The sequence below is a fragment of the Hyaena hyaena genome, unplaced genomic scaffold (genome assembly GCF_003009895.1).
Source record: "Hyaena hyaena isolate Hyena2069 unplaced genomic scaffold, ASM300989v1 scaffold_107, whole genome shotgun sequence".
NCBI classification, from domain to species: domain Eukaryota; kingdom Metazoa; phylum Chordata; class Mammalia; order Carnivora; family Hyaenidae; genus Hyaena; species Hyaena hyaena.
The window spans coordinates 420,678-438,270 of record NW_024080739.1 but is presented as its reverse complement, the minus strand read 5'-3'; the positions used below and the strand labels follow the sequence as shown (position 1 = coordinate 438,270).

Below are 17,593 nucleotides of genomic sequence, written 5' to 3'. Positions count from 1 at the left end.
GGGTAATGTTTACAGGGGAAACGTCTGTTAGAATAGAAGTGGCATCTTGGGGCTTTTCCCAAGAGTTGGTTAATCCACCTGTCAAACATAGTTTCTAAATGTATGTTTTCCTTAGCTTCTCCCCCTTTTCCACTGACTTCAGTGAAGTTTTCCAGATTCTCCTAAACACGGTAAAGGATTCAAAGGCAGAGCCACACTTCCTGTCCATCCTGCAGCACCTACTCTTGGTCCGAAATGACTATGAGGCCAGGTAAGATGGTATACCTGTGAGAAGTATTGAATTTGAGCCTAAGTAGAGAGAGCAAAATTTTTAAGTTCAAAGACTGTAAAGGTAAAATGAAAAGACAAAAGACAAGGGTTATAGTTGTTAATTTTTAGTCATATATAGAATGAGTTGTCAGTTGTCCTTTTAATCTGACTGAAGGGTGGCTGTTTGGAAGGGGTCAGTGTATAAGGTAAAATGTCCTTCCCATTTTGGAGAGAGGAGATGGGGTGGGATAAAGATGGTAACAAAGGGAGGAACTCATTTAAGGTTCTTTCGAGTTGCCTAGAAGTAGAGATCCAGCAGTAGTGCTATCTGTCACTGAAAAGATCAAGCCTGAGATGGGAAATGATTGGCATTAAGAGGCAGGTGGCAACAAGTTTTGATTATCTGAGTAGATGGAGTAGTTGCTGTAGAAGAGGGAGTTGCCTAGCCCGGTAACATACTGCTATTAGTTTTACAAAAAGGTCTTCTCTGAAATACTTATCCTCAGGTCCCTCTATTTATTTATTTATTTATTTATTTATTTAATGTTTTATTTATTTCTAGGAGAGAGAGAGAGAGAGACAGCATGAGCAGGGCGGGGGTCAGAGAGAGAGGGAGTCACAGACTGAAACGGGCTCCAGGCTCTGAGCTGGCAGTCAGCACAGAGCCCGATGCGGGGCTTGAACCCATGAACCGCGAGATCATGACCTAAGCAAAAGTCGGACGCTTAACCCACTAAGCCACCCAGGCGCCCCCAGGTCCCTCATTTATTAAAGCAATTAACTTTTCCTGATCCTGAGTGCTTCTGAAAATCATATGTTGGTTTTCCTTTGATAACCATGTTCTGTTTCATCCGTAGACCGCAGTACTATAAGCTGATTGAAGAATGTATTTCTCAGATAGTTCTGCACAAAAATGGGGCTGATCCTGACTTCAAGTGCCGGCACCTCCAGATTGATATTGAGGGTTTGATTGGTAAGCATATTTTTCTATCTGCCTCCTTAAAACATTGCCTCTACCTTTCATTTTGTATCTTTCTTCCAATGAAAGCTTCAGAGAAGGTATATTTCTAGTCTCCAGGTATTTCCATTTTTGTCCTTACGTGATAGTCAGCATCTGTGCTAGGAATATACAGACCTTTTGTTTATTTCTGTCTACTTAGATCTAAAATGTACCCCTACTCACACATCACCCCCACCTTTTGAAGGGACTTTAGCTGTCATCTGACTCAGATTTGTAAGTACCACTTGTAGGCACTGTCCATGCCACCCAGCATGGCGGCTTTACCATATCGTAGGCATCCAGAAATTCTGTGTTGAACTCAATAGAAAGTTTTGTCTTTATCCAGTGAAGAACAGTAAGAAGGATAATAAAAGTAAGCAAATGGGCAGAAGACTGCCCTTTGGTTATATTGAAGTTAGGTAGTAAGAGGGAAAGACACAAGAATTGGGAACTCTACTGACTCTTCTCTCTTTATTTTCAGATCAAATGATTGATAAAACAAAGGTGGAGAAATCTGAAGCCAAAGCTACAGAGTTGGAAAAAAAGGCATGTATGAGAGATAAAAAAAATTGAGGGTCTTTTTTTTTTTTTTTTTTTTCCCTTTTTAAGGATCGTGGTTTTTTCTAGCGTGTGCAACTGTTAACCTGTGATACTTAGCAAACATTCAGCATATAGTAGCAGTTCCTAGGGAAAACCTTTCTGGTATAGCTTAGTCACCAGAGAAACCAACATGGGTGTGATCCAGCAGAGTTAGTGGTACACAGTTCTTGAGACCCTGGGTAGGACTGGAAAAGACAGATGGCTCTCATGAATAATAGTGACAGCTCTTGTAGTTTTGCTGGCATCTCAGGCCTCTTACTCCTAGAACAACAGGGACTGGAATATGTCTGAATTTTTATTTTCTTTTTAGTCGTATGGAGTCCTATTTTGGTTGATAGGATTTTTCTCCTAGAGGCCGTTGGGATTGTACACCATAGCTGCTCTGTTTAAATGCCTTAACAGTGTTAAATGTCTTCAAAATCTTAGGTTTGTTTGATTGCTTGGTTTTTAATTGAAGTATAGTTGATACACAATGTTAGGTTAGTTTTAGGGGTTCAACATAGTAATTCGACAACTCTGTACATTAAGCTGTGCTCGCCACAAGTGTAGCTACCATCTGTCACCATACAACGCTATTACAGTGTCACTGACCATACTCTCTCTCTGAGTATGTGCCTTTCATCCCCATGGCTTATTCATTCCATAACTGGAAGCCTGTGCCTCCCAATTCCCGTCACCCACTTTGCCTACTCCACGCTACCTTTCCCTCTGGCAAACACCTGTTTTTTTCCTCTGTATTTATGGGTTCGTTTCTATAGGGTTTTTTTGTTTGTTTTGTTTTTTAGATTCCACATGTAAGTGAAATCATACAGTATTTGTCTTAGGTGGTTTTTTTGTTTGTTTTTATAACTCCCCAAATTATATAGACTGTGGAAATAATCACTGATTCCCCCTTCTTTAATCTTGATTTTAAGGTCAGAATCATCTGGTCTTTTTTGCCAGGCATTCCCTGGGAAAGTGAGCTCTGTAAAGGATTGGGACAAAGTAGTGAATTTGGGGGAGTAATGCTGTGCCTTTTGCTAGAATGGAGAGCTTACTAATTGCCCAATTCCTTTCTCCTTTAGCTGGACTCTGAGTTAACAGCCCGACATGAGCTACAGGTAGAAATGAAAAAGATGGAAACTGACTTTGAGCAGAAGCTCCAGGATCTTCAGGGCGAAAAGGATGCCTTGGATTCTGAAAAGCAGCAGATTGCCACAGAGAAACAGGACTTGGAAGCAGAGGTGTCTCAGCTCACAGGGGAGGTAATGCCTGAGCAGGGAACACAGAGTGACCTCTCAGCCATCAGCAGCCTCATGACTGGGCCTGTTTGTAGCAGTAGTCAGGCACCTTACTCCTAGGGAGGGTTCAGCTACCAATAGGTAATCTGGTTAGATGGTGCATATTTTTAAAATTATTTACTGTTTTTTGTTCTATTTTGAGGTAACGCATAAGATAGAAAATTTGGAAAATACAAACAACATAGAGAATAAAAGGAGTCACAGTACTACCCAGAATTAAAACTAATCGTCTTCTAATAAATTCGGGATTAAAATCCAAATTAACTCGTCACATATTTGCTAATTTTCTCTTATTTTAGCTATTTCTAGATAGATTTATCCCCATACTCCCTCTGCAGTTACAAGCATTTATTTTTTTAAAGTTTATTTTTGAGAGAGAGGGAGAGAGGGAGACACAGAATCCAAAGCAGGCTCCAGGCTCTGAGCTGTCAGCACAGAGCTCGACGCAGGGCTCTAACCCATGAACCTTGAGAGCATGACCTGAGCTGAAGTCAGACGCATTAACTCTCCAAGCCACCCAGTCACCCCTGCAGTTACAAATATTTATATGTGATATTTGATAAGTTGATCACTTAGGTCGTTGTATCACTAGAATATATGATTTACTTGAACTTTGTATTTTCTAATTAAAGGAAGAAGTTAACACAAAGTTTTAAGTTGCCTTCTTAATGCAAAGCATGCTAAACTAAGAACATGAAGACTTGAATTCTAGTTTTGGCTCTGTCACTAAATACCTCTGTGACTTTAGGTATGACTTTGGGAGTCTGTCTGATTCCATTCAGTGTCTTCGTGTATGAAACGAAAACTTTGAATTGAGTAATTTCTTAGGTCCCTTCCAACCCCACTAGTCCCTGAAGTGGACAGAGGAGTATTTCATTGTTGTTGTTCCTCTAGGTTGCCAAGCTGTCTAAGGAACTAGAAGACGCCAAGAAAGAAATGGCTTCTCTCTCCGCTGCTGCTGCTGCTGCTGCTACTGCTATAGCCCCTCCTAGCAGTGCTCCTGTCCCCGCCACCCCTCCTTTACCTGGTGACCCTGGTGCTGTTATTCCACCCCCTGCCCCTCCTTTACCAGGAGTAGTTAGTGTACCGCCCCCAGCTCCTCTTCTTGAAGGTGGTACCATTCCTCCTCCACCACCTCCCCCGCCTTTGCCTGGAGTTTCTGTTGATATCCCCCCATCCCTTCCCTTGGTTGGGATTACTGGTATCCCCGTACCCGCTCCTTTGCCTGGGAGTACTCCTGTTATCCCCCCACCCCCTCCCTTGCCTGGGAGTAATGGCATCCCTGTACCCCCTCCTTTGCCTGGGAGTAATGGTATCCCCCCACCTCCTCCTTTGCCTGGGAGTACTACTGCTATCCCCCCACCTCCTCCTTTGCCTGGGAGTGCTACTGGTATCCCCCCACCCCCTCCTTTGCCTGGGAGTGCTACTGGTATCCCCCCACCCCCTCCTTTGCCTGGGGGTGCTGGCATCCCCCCACCTCCTCCTCCCTTGCCTGGAGGAGTAGGAATGCCCCCTCCCCCTCCCCCTCTTCCTGGTGGTCCTGGAATCCCTCCACCCCCTCCATTTCCTGGAGGTCCTGGAATTCCTCCACCTCCACCTGGAATGGGTATGCCTCCACCTCTCCTTTTTGGATATGGAGTCCCTGCAGCCCCAGTTCTGCCATTTGGATTAACCCCAAAGAAGCTTTATAAGCCAGAAGTGCAGCTCCGAAGGCCAAACTGGTCCAAGGTGAGAATTTCTGTCCATTTTTTTCATTAGTAGGTATTAAGAAACCATGTCAGTTTCCTACTTTGTATTTTGTGCCCAGGTGGACTTCCCTTTCTTATGGCTAACATCTGTCTTCAGGTTCCACTCACCTTCTGTTTATTCAGCACATGTTAGGCGTCTTCTCTATGCCAGACATCACTTCGGAAAGTTCTTTGAGCCCTATTCTCTGCTACATAACCTAAATCTATCTTTAATGTTTTTGGCCTTTTTTCTGAGGTTATGAGCTCCATGGTAACCTACAGTTTGATAATAGTCATTTCACCAGTCTGCAAGCTACTGACAATAGTGGTGATCTGGAAAGTTGTGGCTTTTGGATACATCCTTTACCTCTCCCTGCCATCAGTGAGTTATACAGGACATGTTTGCATGGCACAGTATTGCCTCCACTGTGCATTTGAGGCCCCTGTGATTAGCTGTATTAGCCTTCTGCTTCTGGAAACCAAATTAAAGGAGCTTAGTGACATACTCCTAAATTAATTTTGTCGTCATTAAATTGTTGGAAATTTTTCCATTTCTCATAGTTAATAGCTAAATTGATGGGGAAAATGTACAGCAAGGGAAGATGTGAAATAAAGCCTCAATAATTCTAAAACTAGAGGACTTGAGGTTAGGTTAGGTTAGGACTGAATCTAGCTTTTGAATAATGACCCAAAAGCAAGCAAACTGGAAGCACTGTCTCCTGATCCTCCCACGAAGAGCGCAGCTGCTTGATGTCTCAGTAGTCTTACTCTACTGTGACATCGCTAAGAACCACTGCACACCACTTTTGTGTCTTAATCCATTTTCCAGGATGGAAAGTACAGAGCTCAGCTTAGTAACTCTCAACGCCCTGCCTTTATTCACAGTTTGTCGCTGAGGACCTGTCCCAGGACTGCTTCTGGACAAAGGTGAAGGAGGACCGTTTTGAGAATAATGAACTTTTCGCCAAACTTACTCTGACCTTTTCTGCCCAGACCAAGAGTGAGTACCTTCCTCTTTTTTGCTCAGGACCAATATAGGACTTGTAGTGTCCTTTAAGTGGGTTTCTCATCCTTTTCCCAGTCCCTGGGTGAGGGTTGAAGAGAGGTGGTTTTTCCCATTAGGAAGAAATTAAGATATTTTTGTGTTCTGGGGATGCTGAGGTTGGGAAAGAAAACTGTTTACATTTTGGTATTTTTCCCCCCAATTTTTTTTTGCATATGGGTATTTTCTGTCAGTATAACTTGTTGGGGATATGGGATTAAGGATTAAGAAGCTCAGTCTAGGCGCATTTTGATAATACTCTTGAATGGATTTTGGCACTGTCTTTAAGGTGCCATCGTAGACACACAGACTCAATAAGGGCTGGGCTGAGTTTTGAATAGCTTAGGTGATTGAGTGACTGTCTATAGTAACAGAGAGTCATGTGTGATTCTTTTTTTTTTCCTTCCATTTCTTTTAAATATCTGATGTTTTCCTCTTCCTGGACGTTTGCCCTTCCAGCTTCAAAAGGTAAGAATACAGAGGAGCCTTTTAATTGGGTATCTTGAACATTACAGAGAGATAAAGCAGATGTAAAGGGATTTCTTTTTAGAAGACTGAGAGGAGATTCTGGATGGATTTATCTTCTGCCTTCTTTAAAAATTTTTCTGCCACACCTGAAGTACTAATACCATTATGTGTCTTCTGGTCCTTGGTTTTTGTTTGTTTGTTTGTTTGTTTTGGTATAAATTCTTGCTGCTTCACCTTCATATCTTCCCTTTTGTTCTAGAAGAACTGATCTCTTTTGCCCTCTTCTTTCTTCACTTCCTAATTCTTGTGGTTTTGTGCTTCCTTATGATGGGGCCCTCGTAGTTATTTCTCCTGAGGAATACAGTATTTGAATTTAATGGGAGTTATAGCCTAATAATTTTATATTTTCATCTTAAAGTTGTTGTTTTTTTTTAACTTAGAGGTATATTGCAACCCTAGTGATGAAAACTAAGTGATCTGATGGGTCCAGGCTGCACTTCATTCTAATAAGGAGCTTAATATTGCTAGTTGCCTTTTGCTGGCCCCTAGGTATGTGTGTGTATCTGACAGTGTGAGATAGCTATGCTCAGACTTGATGTGTTGCCCTATCACTCAGGGCAAAGCGGCCTTGTACTCCAGAAGAGCAGTCATCTTCTGAACTAAAGCTAGGTACAGTGGATTACTTCCACCCTCTTAGTGAAAAATACTGTGACAATGACAGCTTACCCTTCTCTAGTATATCACTGAAGACTAGTTGACAGAGAAACTCAAAGTCAAATGATTTCCTAATTTTTAAGGTTACAGAATGTAGCCCTTTGTTGGCCTCTGACTGAAGACCCTTTATTGCAGCTGTGTTCTGAGTGCCACTGTGCATGCACACTGGCCGGGCCCCTTTCCTCCCGCCTGGGTCACCTCCTACTTCTGTACCTTCGTGTTACTTTTGATGAGAGTGGGATTTTCTGCACTTAGTGGTTTTCCTTGGCATTTTATTCCCACTATAAATTCAGAGATGATATTTTTAAAATATGCAAGTAAGACCTTATCTCATCTTTTGTCATTTTCAGCATTGTAACCAAACGTTTTAATGCTCCTTTAGTTCTCAGATTCTGCCCTAGAAACTACCTTCTTTTCATTGAAGTTTCTGACTTTCTACCAGCCTTGGTTCTTTATTTAATTTTCTAAATTATTCTTAGAAAACTCAGTATCTTAATCTGAAAAAGAAGTGAGTATGAATTAGTTTGGTTTAGTAGAGTATTGATTTTCGTGTAGTAATAATTTTCATAGATTGCTGAGTGCACTAGCAAGGGGTGGACAGAGAGAGAGAATCTTATACAGGCTCCATGCTCAGCATGGAGCCAGACATGGGAACTGACTGACACACTCAGGCGACCCTCTAGCTAGTTTTGATATCTCTTTAGTTTCAGTTAGCATTTTCAGGTATTAAATTGGTACACTGTCTTAATTTGTCTTTCCATTAGGAAGCACTAGACGATGTGTTCTTGAAAAGTACAAAATCATGAGCAGTTTTCCATACATTCTAAATCTTAATGATTTAAAGAAATTCCTGGGGGAGTTTTTTTTCCTCTGTCAGATAGAATCCTAAGTACTTACTGTTTACCTAATCTAAGTTGCCTACAGCCCTTGAATGCAATAGGACATTCCTGCTTCTTGTTGCTCTTGCGACATGTATGTTTTCATTCATTTCCCACCCCCAAAAAGAAATGCCTTCCCGGCTTAAAAATTATTTCTTCTTTGGATTTTAAATGTTTTACTGACTTTAATGTTGTACAATTAATTTTTTTCTTCTCTGTTTGCCTGCTTTCTCTTCTTCTGAGTTAGTCTGTGAATCTCTGATAATCCAAGAGATATTTGAATATTGGGGCTTGTTTAACACTCTTGGGAACAGAATAGTTTATTTAATGCCATATGCTGCAGGGGCCTCAGGTAGCAAGCAGAAGTGCTGTGTAGGGACACCATGCCATGTATAACTCCCACTGTGATCAGGGCAACTAATTTGCCCTTGCCTTTCCTCATGCAGTTTTGAACTTCCTTCTCTTGGTGCTTCAGGCTGGCAAACTGAGTGCATATTGTTCCCAAGTAGCCCCCTTGCTCACAACATACCTGAAAAAGAAAACTTGAGTGAAAAAAGACTTTGAGGATCTTAGTTAAAGTTTATATCAGGTAAGGAGATTCCAGCTCTAGCAACTTCAGAGGTAGGACTCCAAGGGCCCAGATCTCCTCATTATAAAAGCAAGGTTTCTTTTGCTTCTGGTGCTTTAAACATGCCCGTATAAAATTTCAGAATATCTTCATCCTTAAACCTTTTTTTCAGGTAGGTAACCAGTTTTACTTACCAAATCTTTTATTCGTAGTCTTAATATTGATGTGGTAATTGAACAATAGTTTAATACTTTATTACCACTTGGTAAATATTCCTGCCTTTCAGATAGAATTAGATTCCTAGCTTGAATAACTTTTACAAGTCTGTATAGTAAGTGCCGGAGCCAGGATCCACACTCTAGAGTGTCTGATTCCAAAGTCCGTGCTCTGGCCTTCTGCATTCCAGAAGTGTATTTCCATGCCCTAAATGCTTCTAGAAGGTTATATCCAGACAAAAGATGAAAGTAGTTTTGCAACTACTTCATTCATTCAGGAGCTTCACTTCAGTCCTTGAATTGGCAGTGACTCTTAGTACAAAAAAGGAATAACAGATTAGTGAAAGTAGAGGAAATACTGGATATGTAGGGTTGAAGGAGAAGAGTCATGTTTTAATTCTAGTATATTCAGCTGTAGCAAAATGAATCCAGTTAGAAAACTAAGAACTGCTTATCTTCTACAGTAAAAGTTCTCCGTAGATGACTTCAGCCTAGTAGTTGCCAGGCTTGATGAGGAAGTTATTTGGACAGTAGGTTTTCATAATATTGCATTATTTCCTTTCTCATTTGCTAAACAAAAGTCTCCATTACTTGTTAGACATAGCTGTATCCCCCTTTTATTTCCCTGATCCCTAAAGCCTCTTGTATACCTACTCCAGGAGGGAACCTTAAAGAAAACACCTACCTCAGTCTTTACATCTGCCACCTGTCGTCAGAGGTACCAGCCACTTTATCATTACGGTTCAGAAAGATGTGGGCCTTATTAATTAAAAGCCCAGAGAGAGGAACCAGTCCTCAAATGTATACTACAGGTTCTCTTAATCATTTTTCTCTCTTAAAGGTTAGTCTATTGTTTCTGAACTCTTAAGTTCCTTTAAATCATGCATTAGCTCAGTTGGTTTATTTCCTGCCAGGGAATAGTATGAATTCAGATTTGATAGGTAGTGCCATAAAAACTTCTAGTCCTTTTTACTTTCTCATTCTCTATAGTGATCAGCAAGGAGCCTTTTATCATGTTCTCTTTCTTGACTCTGCCTCTTGATTTCCTTGGGAACATGTTCATTAGTTAAAGTTTCATTTTTTGCATGTTTTCTTAAGGAGCATCATCACCGTGGTGACCCCAGGTCATTATCTGTATGTATGAGATTAAGTAGTTTTTCATTCAGCTTTCCTTCTAACTCTTACTCTCTTTTGTTACTCTCTTTTGTTGATGACTTGATCCCATGAAAAATATTATCTTTGGAATGGTGTAGAAAGTGATAACTGATGTCCTAAGTACAGTGACATTTTCCGTTTTAGGTTTATTCCTTCTTTCAAAAAATATTTTGGGCTCATAAGATCCACAAGCTAATCTCCTTTAGTGGTGTGCATTGGACAGACAATATGTAGTGTTAGACCCCCTCCCTTTTAAAGTTTGAGGGGCGTTGTGTTAACTTTGGGCATTAGAACAGTTGTCCAAGTGTTTATCACCGGTAATTTAGAAAGAACTCTGGCTAAAAAGTAAGATCTTGACCAAGAGCTTCAAATTTCATAAACAATAACAGTATTTTCATTAGGGTTTGCATGCATCAAGATCCCAAGGTTTGTGCTGTTGTTGCACAAGTCAGAACTGTTGGCAACAGTTGTCTTCTGCTCTCCCAGAACTTTCTTGGTTCAGGGTTCAAGGGGAGCCAGTGGTGAGGAAGCAATCCCTTCTTTCCCCAGTGATGGAATGCTTTCCTTTTCCCTGTGATCCTCTTCTGTCCACTAGGGGGCACTCCTTCAGTTGGATTTTTACCAGGAAATGTCCAAGTGAATCTTTACAGTTTCTGGAACTTTAATCTCTAGAAACAAGATTGTGTAAGCGCTCAACATGCTCCACCTTATTCAGCGAATCTGTTGGCAGAAAGATGTCTGTTCCATCAGTTCTTACTGCTCTCTACAAGTATAGGATTAGGATTCCCAAGTGCTATTCAAATGAATATTTGTTGGGATTGTTGTCTTTTAATTACTAATTGTCTTGGATTCTGAGCAGGATCAGTCTATTTAGTTAGTGCAAAGTATTTGGGAAGTTACATAATATCAGATGGCACTTCGTCATCATCCAGAAACCCTGAATCTGCTATCACCTGGGGTAATGAGGAGCCCTGAACATTTGGGTTGTCCATCATCAGGGGTATAAAAAAAAAGCACCTAAACTACCCCCTTTCACATACCTCTCTCTACTCTCAACCTTTTCATCACCATTTGCCTTGAATTCACTGGATCTAATATTCAGCTATTGATCTTGGTTATTATTACTGTAGGTCATTCTCATGTCCCATACTTGAATCCTCATAAGGGTCTGTGTATCTCCAATCCAGTCTCCTCCGGTGATCCTGCGTGAGCACCTGAAACCCATTCTCTGTGCCCTCTGGAATTCATGGTCCAGTACTAGCAAAATCTCAGATGACCTCAACTTCACCTTGTTGCTCTAAGAGAAACCTGGCTTTCCCTCAACTCTGTTTTCCTTCTCCTCTTTTCGCCTTCTTGCCTTGTGTGTTGGGTTTTCTCCTCCCATAAACCTCATCTTAATGGACCTGGACCCAGAGATGTTGTAGATGTCCTCTTTGTTTTTGCCACTTGCAGATCATTCCACCTTTCTTTTGGCTAAAAACCCATAATTTTGAATCTCATGACACCATATTACATCGCTCATTTCCTCTCTTAGTGCCGGTCATCTGCTAACATTCCAAGTTCCTCCTTGTCTCTCAGCCAGGTTAGCAACTGACTACTCTTTGAAGTACTCCAGTACCACTTCCACCTTAATTCTTAGCAATTTCTGTATGAACAGGTCATGATCCTGCCAGTATTTTTTTGGCTTCACACTTCCTTGAATTCTTCTTTTCCAGTAATCTTGTCCTCTCCTTCAGCCATTCACTCCTACAGTCATCACCAGAACTGCAGTCCCTCCACAATCTTAATTTCGTGCCACCATGTTCTATCTTTTTACCTCTCTCTCTAGTATCCTGGCTGCCGTTGTTCCCTGGCTCCCTCCCCAGGACTTCTAGTCCATTTGTCCTCCCACCTTTCACTGTCTTTCTGTTCCTCGATGACTTCATTGTCTTCCACAGGTAAAATTCCATGGTTTATCATCATCATAATCCCTCTCTTGGATGTTTTCTGATTCTGTTACCTCTCTCTGATTTCAACACAGTTGATTGGCAAAACAGCAGTCTCCGTCTGCCCTGTACTGGTAGCTGTGCCAGTGAATGTGGCTGGAGAAAAACATTTGGTCCTCCTTGATAGACTTTGTTCACTTGGCTTTCAGGACAGCAAATGCTTTTACTTTTTCTCCTTCCTCACTGGCCGCTCTTTCTTCTGGCTCTCTTCTGTTCAGTTTGCAGTGTTGCTTAGCCCTTGATCCTGCCAGGCAATTGGATATTAAACATTTCAAGTCCCTTCAACTTCCTATTCTCCGAAATGACAATTTCACATTCTTTCTCTCCTCAGAGGCCCAGTATCTCCTTCATTCTCAGTCCTCTTACTTTACGGAGAAAACCGAAGGCATCAGAAGACACACTTCTATAGACTTTAACCATTATCGTACCTACTCTCTAGCTTCCTCTCTCTTACCATGGTCCTGACTAAGGCCACTTCCTCTACTACTTTGATATCTTCATTTCATCAAATGCAGAGAATACACTAAAAATGTAAAGAAAAAACAAAACCTCCCTCAGGAGTGACCATGGTTAACGTACCTTTCAGCTGCATGTGTTATTCTAATAAAGGAAAGGACAAAATCCTTTTGTCATTCAGGTGGGAAAATGTGGGAAATTTTCCAATAGAATTTTAACTTTAACTGGAACTTTAAGGGATGAGGCATTAAAAGATAAAATTACAGAAATATGAGAGTATACACATATTTTTAATGTAATCTTTGTGCTCCCATGTGGTAGATACCACTGTGCATTTTGCTGAACATGTCTCAGCATCTCTTGATAGCATTACATACAGATGTACCCCCATTATTTCTAGTGGATAGTTGTTCTTTGTCAAATGAATAAACCTAAGCTTGATACACTTGATCTCTTACTGAGAAGTTACCAGCTTTTTATATTATAAGCAGTGCTTCAGGAAAAATCATTTTATATTTCTCTGTATACTTGCACAGTAAATTCTTAAAAATAAAATTTCTGGGTCCATATTGCTAAATAAAGGATTGTACCAATTTATCCTACCATCAGATTTAAGGAATTACTTACTGTCATGTGATAGAGGAATGTGGTACCTTGTTTTAATCAAACCACTAAGGAGATTGCACCACAGTTTTTCCTTCATACCTCTTTCCTCATCGAGAAAATGAAACGGATTAACTAAAAGATACCCCTCGGCTTGAAACTTCTGGTTTTGTTTTTCTTTTTTCTTCCCCTTCCTTTTGCTTGCATAAGTTGTCTTTGATGCTATCTGTTCATCATCTCAGTCTCTTCTGACTGTTTGCTAAAATATTCTTGTGTTGCTTTGTTCTTAGTTTTATTCATTTTCCCTGCACTGAGGTCAGGCATTAGAAATTACTGCTTGCTTATTACAATTAGCGTTTGGGGGTATAGAACTAAACTATGAACTGTAAAACTTTTTCATGAAGACTGCTGGTGTAATTTCCATGGAAGACTTACTGGTGGAGATTTAAGGGAGGGTGTCATCAGATAAAGATAATTAAACTTTAATTCCTTCTAAACTGGAGGAATTTGATACATCTGCAGAGTGCACCTTCTCCTTTTCGCCACCAGATGGCACATGGATCTCTTCTGTTTTAGTTGTGTCATTGTTACGTCTGTGAGTGATGCAGGACGTTAGAGAGAGACAGCCTCTGTGGTTTTCACATACAAACTGCGTGTTATGCTGCCCTCTATCTGTCAGGAAATATATTTGGAGGACTGATAAGTAAATAAGACAGTAAGCTGTAACTTGCCGTTTTACAAAAGGATCTTGTCCCCTTGCAGCTAGTATCTTTAATAGGAGCAACATTTGTCATTTGTGAATTTTGGAGGGCTCAGAGGCTGGAGAATGTTTTTGTTTTTGTTTTAGTGTGACAGCTTCATGAAAGCATAGCCTTCCTTTTAGAAGGTTTAAAGGGAAAATTGTTTTTTTTTTTTTTTACCAGCTTCATAATTGATTCATACATATTTATAACCCATGATAAAAATATTCCCAGCTCCATCTCTTCTCTTGCTGAAAAGCTCCTTCAAGCACATAATAGAACTCCCTGCTGATAGTATACTCCTAACTTCCCAGAGATAGTATACTGAATAAATTTCCTTCAGGGAATTCCTCTAGCCTAATTTGGATAGAATTTGCTGTCACAGAAAAATTTTTAGTGTCAACCCTTTTCTGTCACTGGTTAACTCTTAATTACACCTGAGATAATTCCAGGTTTCTAACTATTCAAACTTTAGTGTGTGTCTGTATTACTATTCTTGACATGCATAGACTGAAACTGTATCTTTTAAACCCACGGCACCATCCAGCATTATCTGCAGATTTCAATTTGATGTCTTTCAGAGTTGGTATTATCCTTGTTTTTATGGTGATCATACAAGAAAAGTTAGCAGGCAGTCCGACATTTTCTATTGACTCCTGATATTTTGGAGGCTCTAATTCTGGGCCACTTGTTTTTACAAAATTTCTTCTTGCCATCTTCTGACCAAGTCTCGTTAGGTATCTTTGAAGGATATTTTGAAGAAGTTCTCTGGAGTCCGTGGAGCTAGGAACCACTTAGAGACTGATGATGAGGCTGGATGGTATGGGTGGCAGGCAGATGATAGGAAATCCCTCCACTTGTACAACAGAGATTGAGTTGTGCGAGACCAGGAAGTCCAGATCGTGATGAAGGGGCTACACTTGCGCAGACATAACTCTTGTTCTTGTTTGGTTATTCCTTCACCATGGAGGCCTGGAGTTGGTAGAGATCAGGGGTGTGTCCAGGAGGAGGAATGGGATCTCCAGGAAATGTCAGGAGCAGAGCTGGGCTTTGCGATAAGCAGCAGAGCGAGCCAGTGTTTTGGGGCTGGTACATGCTAGAGCCCAAAGCAGCTGCCTCACAGGAACAGCACCGTTCTCAACATCCTTTAGATGCTTTGGGAATTGTTCGTTGTGAACTTCCTCTTCTGCTAATATGGGACCAATCTCCCTGCAAACATGGGGTTATAGACCAGTTTTCAGGGAGTACCAAGGATACCTCTACCACAGGATGTTTCCTTTGGGGCTTTCCTGCTTCTCTGTTACCTGTTTTTCTGCATATGTGATCTAGATAGTTGAGAAGTCAACATGGTAGGAAGAAGTCTCAAAACCACCCTAGTGTTCATCTGTCCCATCCTTCCTCTTCTTACCTTTAGAGGCAATCGTTTTTATTTCTTGATTATGCCTTCTTTGTGTTTAAAAATGCAATTATAAGTAAAAACTCATTCTTATCCTCTATTCCCTTACCAAAAGGTAGCATACTATCTTTATTGTTCTGTACCTCCTGTATCCTGGAGATTTTTCATGTCAGTGTAGAGAGATCTTCCTCATTAAAAAGAAGTCTAATTTTCAACAAGCATGCATTGCTTTTCTAGTGAACACTAGAACAAAACAATAATACGGTAATGAAATAATCTGTCCTTTTTTTGAAACAGCTGCAAAAATCTGACTGCATCTTGAGCATTCCGACTGTCCTCTTGTTCTCCCTGCCAACCCTGTTAGGTAATAAATGATTGAAGATACCAACTCTAGAAATGTATGGCAGTTCACAATGGAGCCTTCCAGCCATTGTGGTGTGGAGAGGAAAGTGTTGAAAAGTTCTGCTTTGGTCCCTTCCAGACTCTAGCTTCTTCTGGAGCATTATATTCTTGAGCAGGAGCAGAGCTTTGTATCACTTGCATAGGGATGCTACTCCATAGGAGGGATACGATCTTCAAAGGAAAAGGATTGTCTACCTCATTTTTTCCTTGCTTCTCAGTTTTTGTTCTGGAGAGAATTGTTCTAGAACTTAGTATACTGTAACTGTTTAAGAATTCCGGCACATCGCCTTCAGAGCAACTTGGAAGAACACTCATGATACAGTATGAGGCGGGAAAAGCAGGAAACCATTATGTACAACCCTTACTGCAATTTTGTTTTACAGAAAAAATGGAGGAGTAAAAGATTGGAAGGGAATATACAAGAATAGTATGACAGATTTGTTAGGGTGCTAGATTTTTTTTTTCCTACTAATTTCTCTATAATGTGGTCATCTTATTTTTTAAATGAGAAGATGAAAAGAGTTAAGAAAGTTTGTCAGTGGCCATGATGCTGAAAAGGGGTTTTTAGAAGTACTTGAATCCAAGTAATTGTTTACAAAGCAGAGTGCTAATATCTAATTCTACAAAGCAGGTAACAGCATCTGTATTTCACTCTGCATAGTAATCCCAGGCTGCTTATCTTTGAAAAATCAGATTCTAATTTAAAAAACTGTTTTTCTCTCAGCAACTTTGAGTGAGGGAACCCTAGTTGTACAACAACAGGACATTGTTAACCCCATGTTTGCAAGATGGGATGGAACCTTTCCTCATTTCAGATCCTATATTAATCTCATCTCTGTTCTTACAGTCTGTGATTCTTTATTATCTGTTAGATTGGAAGCTAAGACGTGTGTGTGTGTGTTTAAATTTCCTCTTGGCAGGAAAAACTGTTAAAATCCTTCAAAGAATGACCCCCTTTTCCTGTTGTGCTTGCATTCCTATTCTGCTTGCATTTTTCTTTTCAGCCACGGGGTGTGCGCAGTTGAGCTATTTTGGCTACGGTTCCAGATTGTGATGTCAGAGACTAGGGATTGGAGGAGGGTATCAGGTGACTTTCAGTAACAGTGACGACAGTCCTGCCCTCATCACCACCCCTTCCCCCCCCCTCCCGTTTTCCACACCCTTTCCTGGCTTCCACCTTAGGAACAAAGAAGGGAAAAAAACAGCAGTGTGACGAAAACCAGCTGCTGCCTTTGCAGACTCAGGCTGGGGGCTGGGTATTTTTTCCTTGTATTCTCTTTGTTAGGCATTTACCCTGTTACTTCCTCTCCCAGGACCCTGACTAAAATGGAAGGTGTTTCTAGGATCCTTTGTTTCTGAAAATAGCTTAGAAATGTGCAGTTTACTCAGGATTTAGGAAAGGTACAGCAGAAATTGAAATTGCTCAAAAACCTAGAAAATAATGAAGGTATTTTGCCTTCTTAATCTGATTCAAGAATGCATTTGATAGTAGATGCTGTGAGTGATAGGAGCACATTATCTGTTATTTCTAATCATTGAACAGTGCTGCCTAGTAGGTGTTATCTTCATTTCACAACTGAGAAATGGGCAGTACAGAATTAATATGTCTTTTGTTTATTTGGATCTCATAGCAAGTAAATAGCAAGCCAGAATTTGATCCCAGATCTGTTAGGCTCAGAATCTAGGATTTAGCAGAACGGAGTGGCAAGAAGGCACACATGTTCAGGGAGGGCCAGCACCCTTTGCTTTTCACCAGTGACCAGTCCTGATTTCTTCAACGAATGAATCTCCAGGGGAAAAAAATGAGATGAGGAGAACATAGAAGCTAAAAAAGAATTTAAAACTATGTCACCCAGTTGCAGTGTGTGGCTCTTATTTATAGCCTGATTGATTTCTCTTAAAGAAGAGCAAAAGCTTTATACCTAGTGCCCTATTTTGATGCCTTTTCTTCTGTCCTCTAGCTTTCCTGTGTTGTCTGTCCTTCCAGGCCCCATTCAGCCACATCCCTGAAGCTCATCTCTTCCTTAGCACTCCCATGTTGAGTCAGCTTCCTGGGTGTGCTGGGAAAGTGTCTGTAAGAAATTCAGTGACTTTTTGTCCAAGTGATTAAGTGTT

The 17,593-nt window shown here is 40.7% G+C and overlaps 1 protein-coding gene across 2 annotated transcripts in view; it reads left to right on the top strand.

Moving 5' to 3' along the window:
* Positions 1 to 17,593, top strand: part of DIAPH1 (diaphanous related formin 1) — a 99,368-nt gene that overhangs the window by 38,853 nt on the left and 42,922 nt on the right. For both annotated transcript variants that reach the window (XM_039236214.1, XM_039236213.1), the window contains 7 exons: positions 134 to 250; positions 1,107 to 1,222; positions 1,731 to 1,795; positions 2,914 to 3,093; positions 4,024 to 4,857; positions 5,742 to 5,856; positions 6,358 to 6,366. In XM_039236214.1, the coding sequence (XP_039092145.1) occupies positions 134 to 250; positions 1,107 to 1,222; positions 1,731 to 1,795; positions 2,914 to 3,093; positions 4,024 to 4,857; positions 5,742 to 5,856; positions 6,358 to 6,366 (1,436 nt within the window). The remainder of the gene's footprint in view (positions 1 to 133; positions 251 to 1,106; positions 1,223 to 1,730; positions 1,796 to 2,913; positions 3,094 to 4,023; positions 4,858 to 5,741; positions 5,857 to 6,357; positions 6,367 to 17,593) is intronic.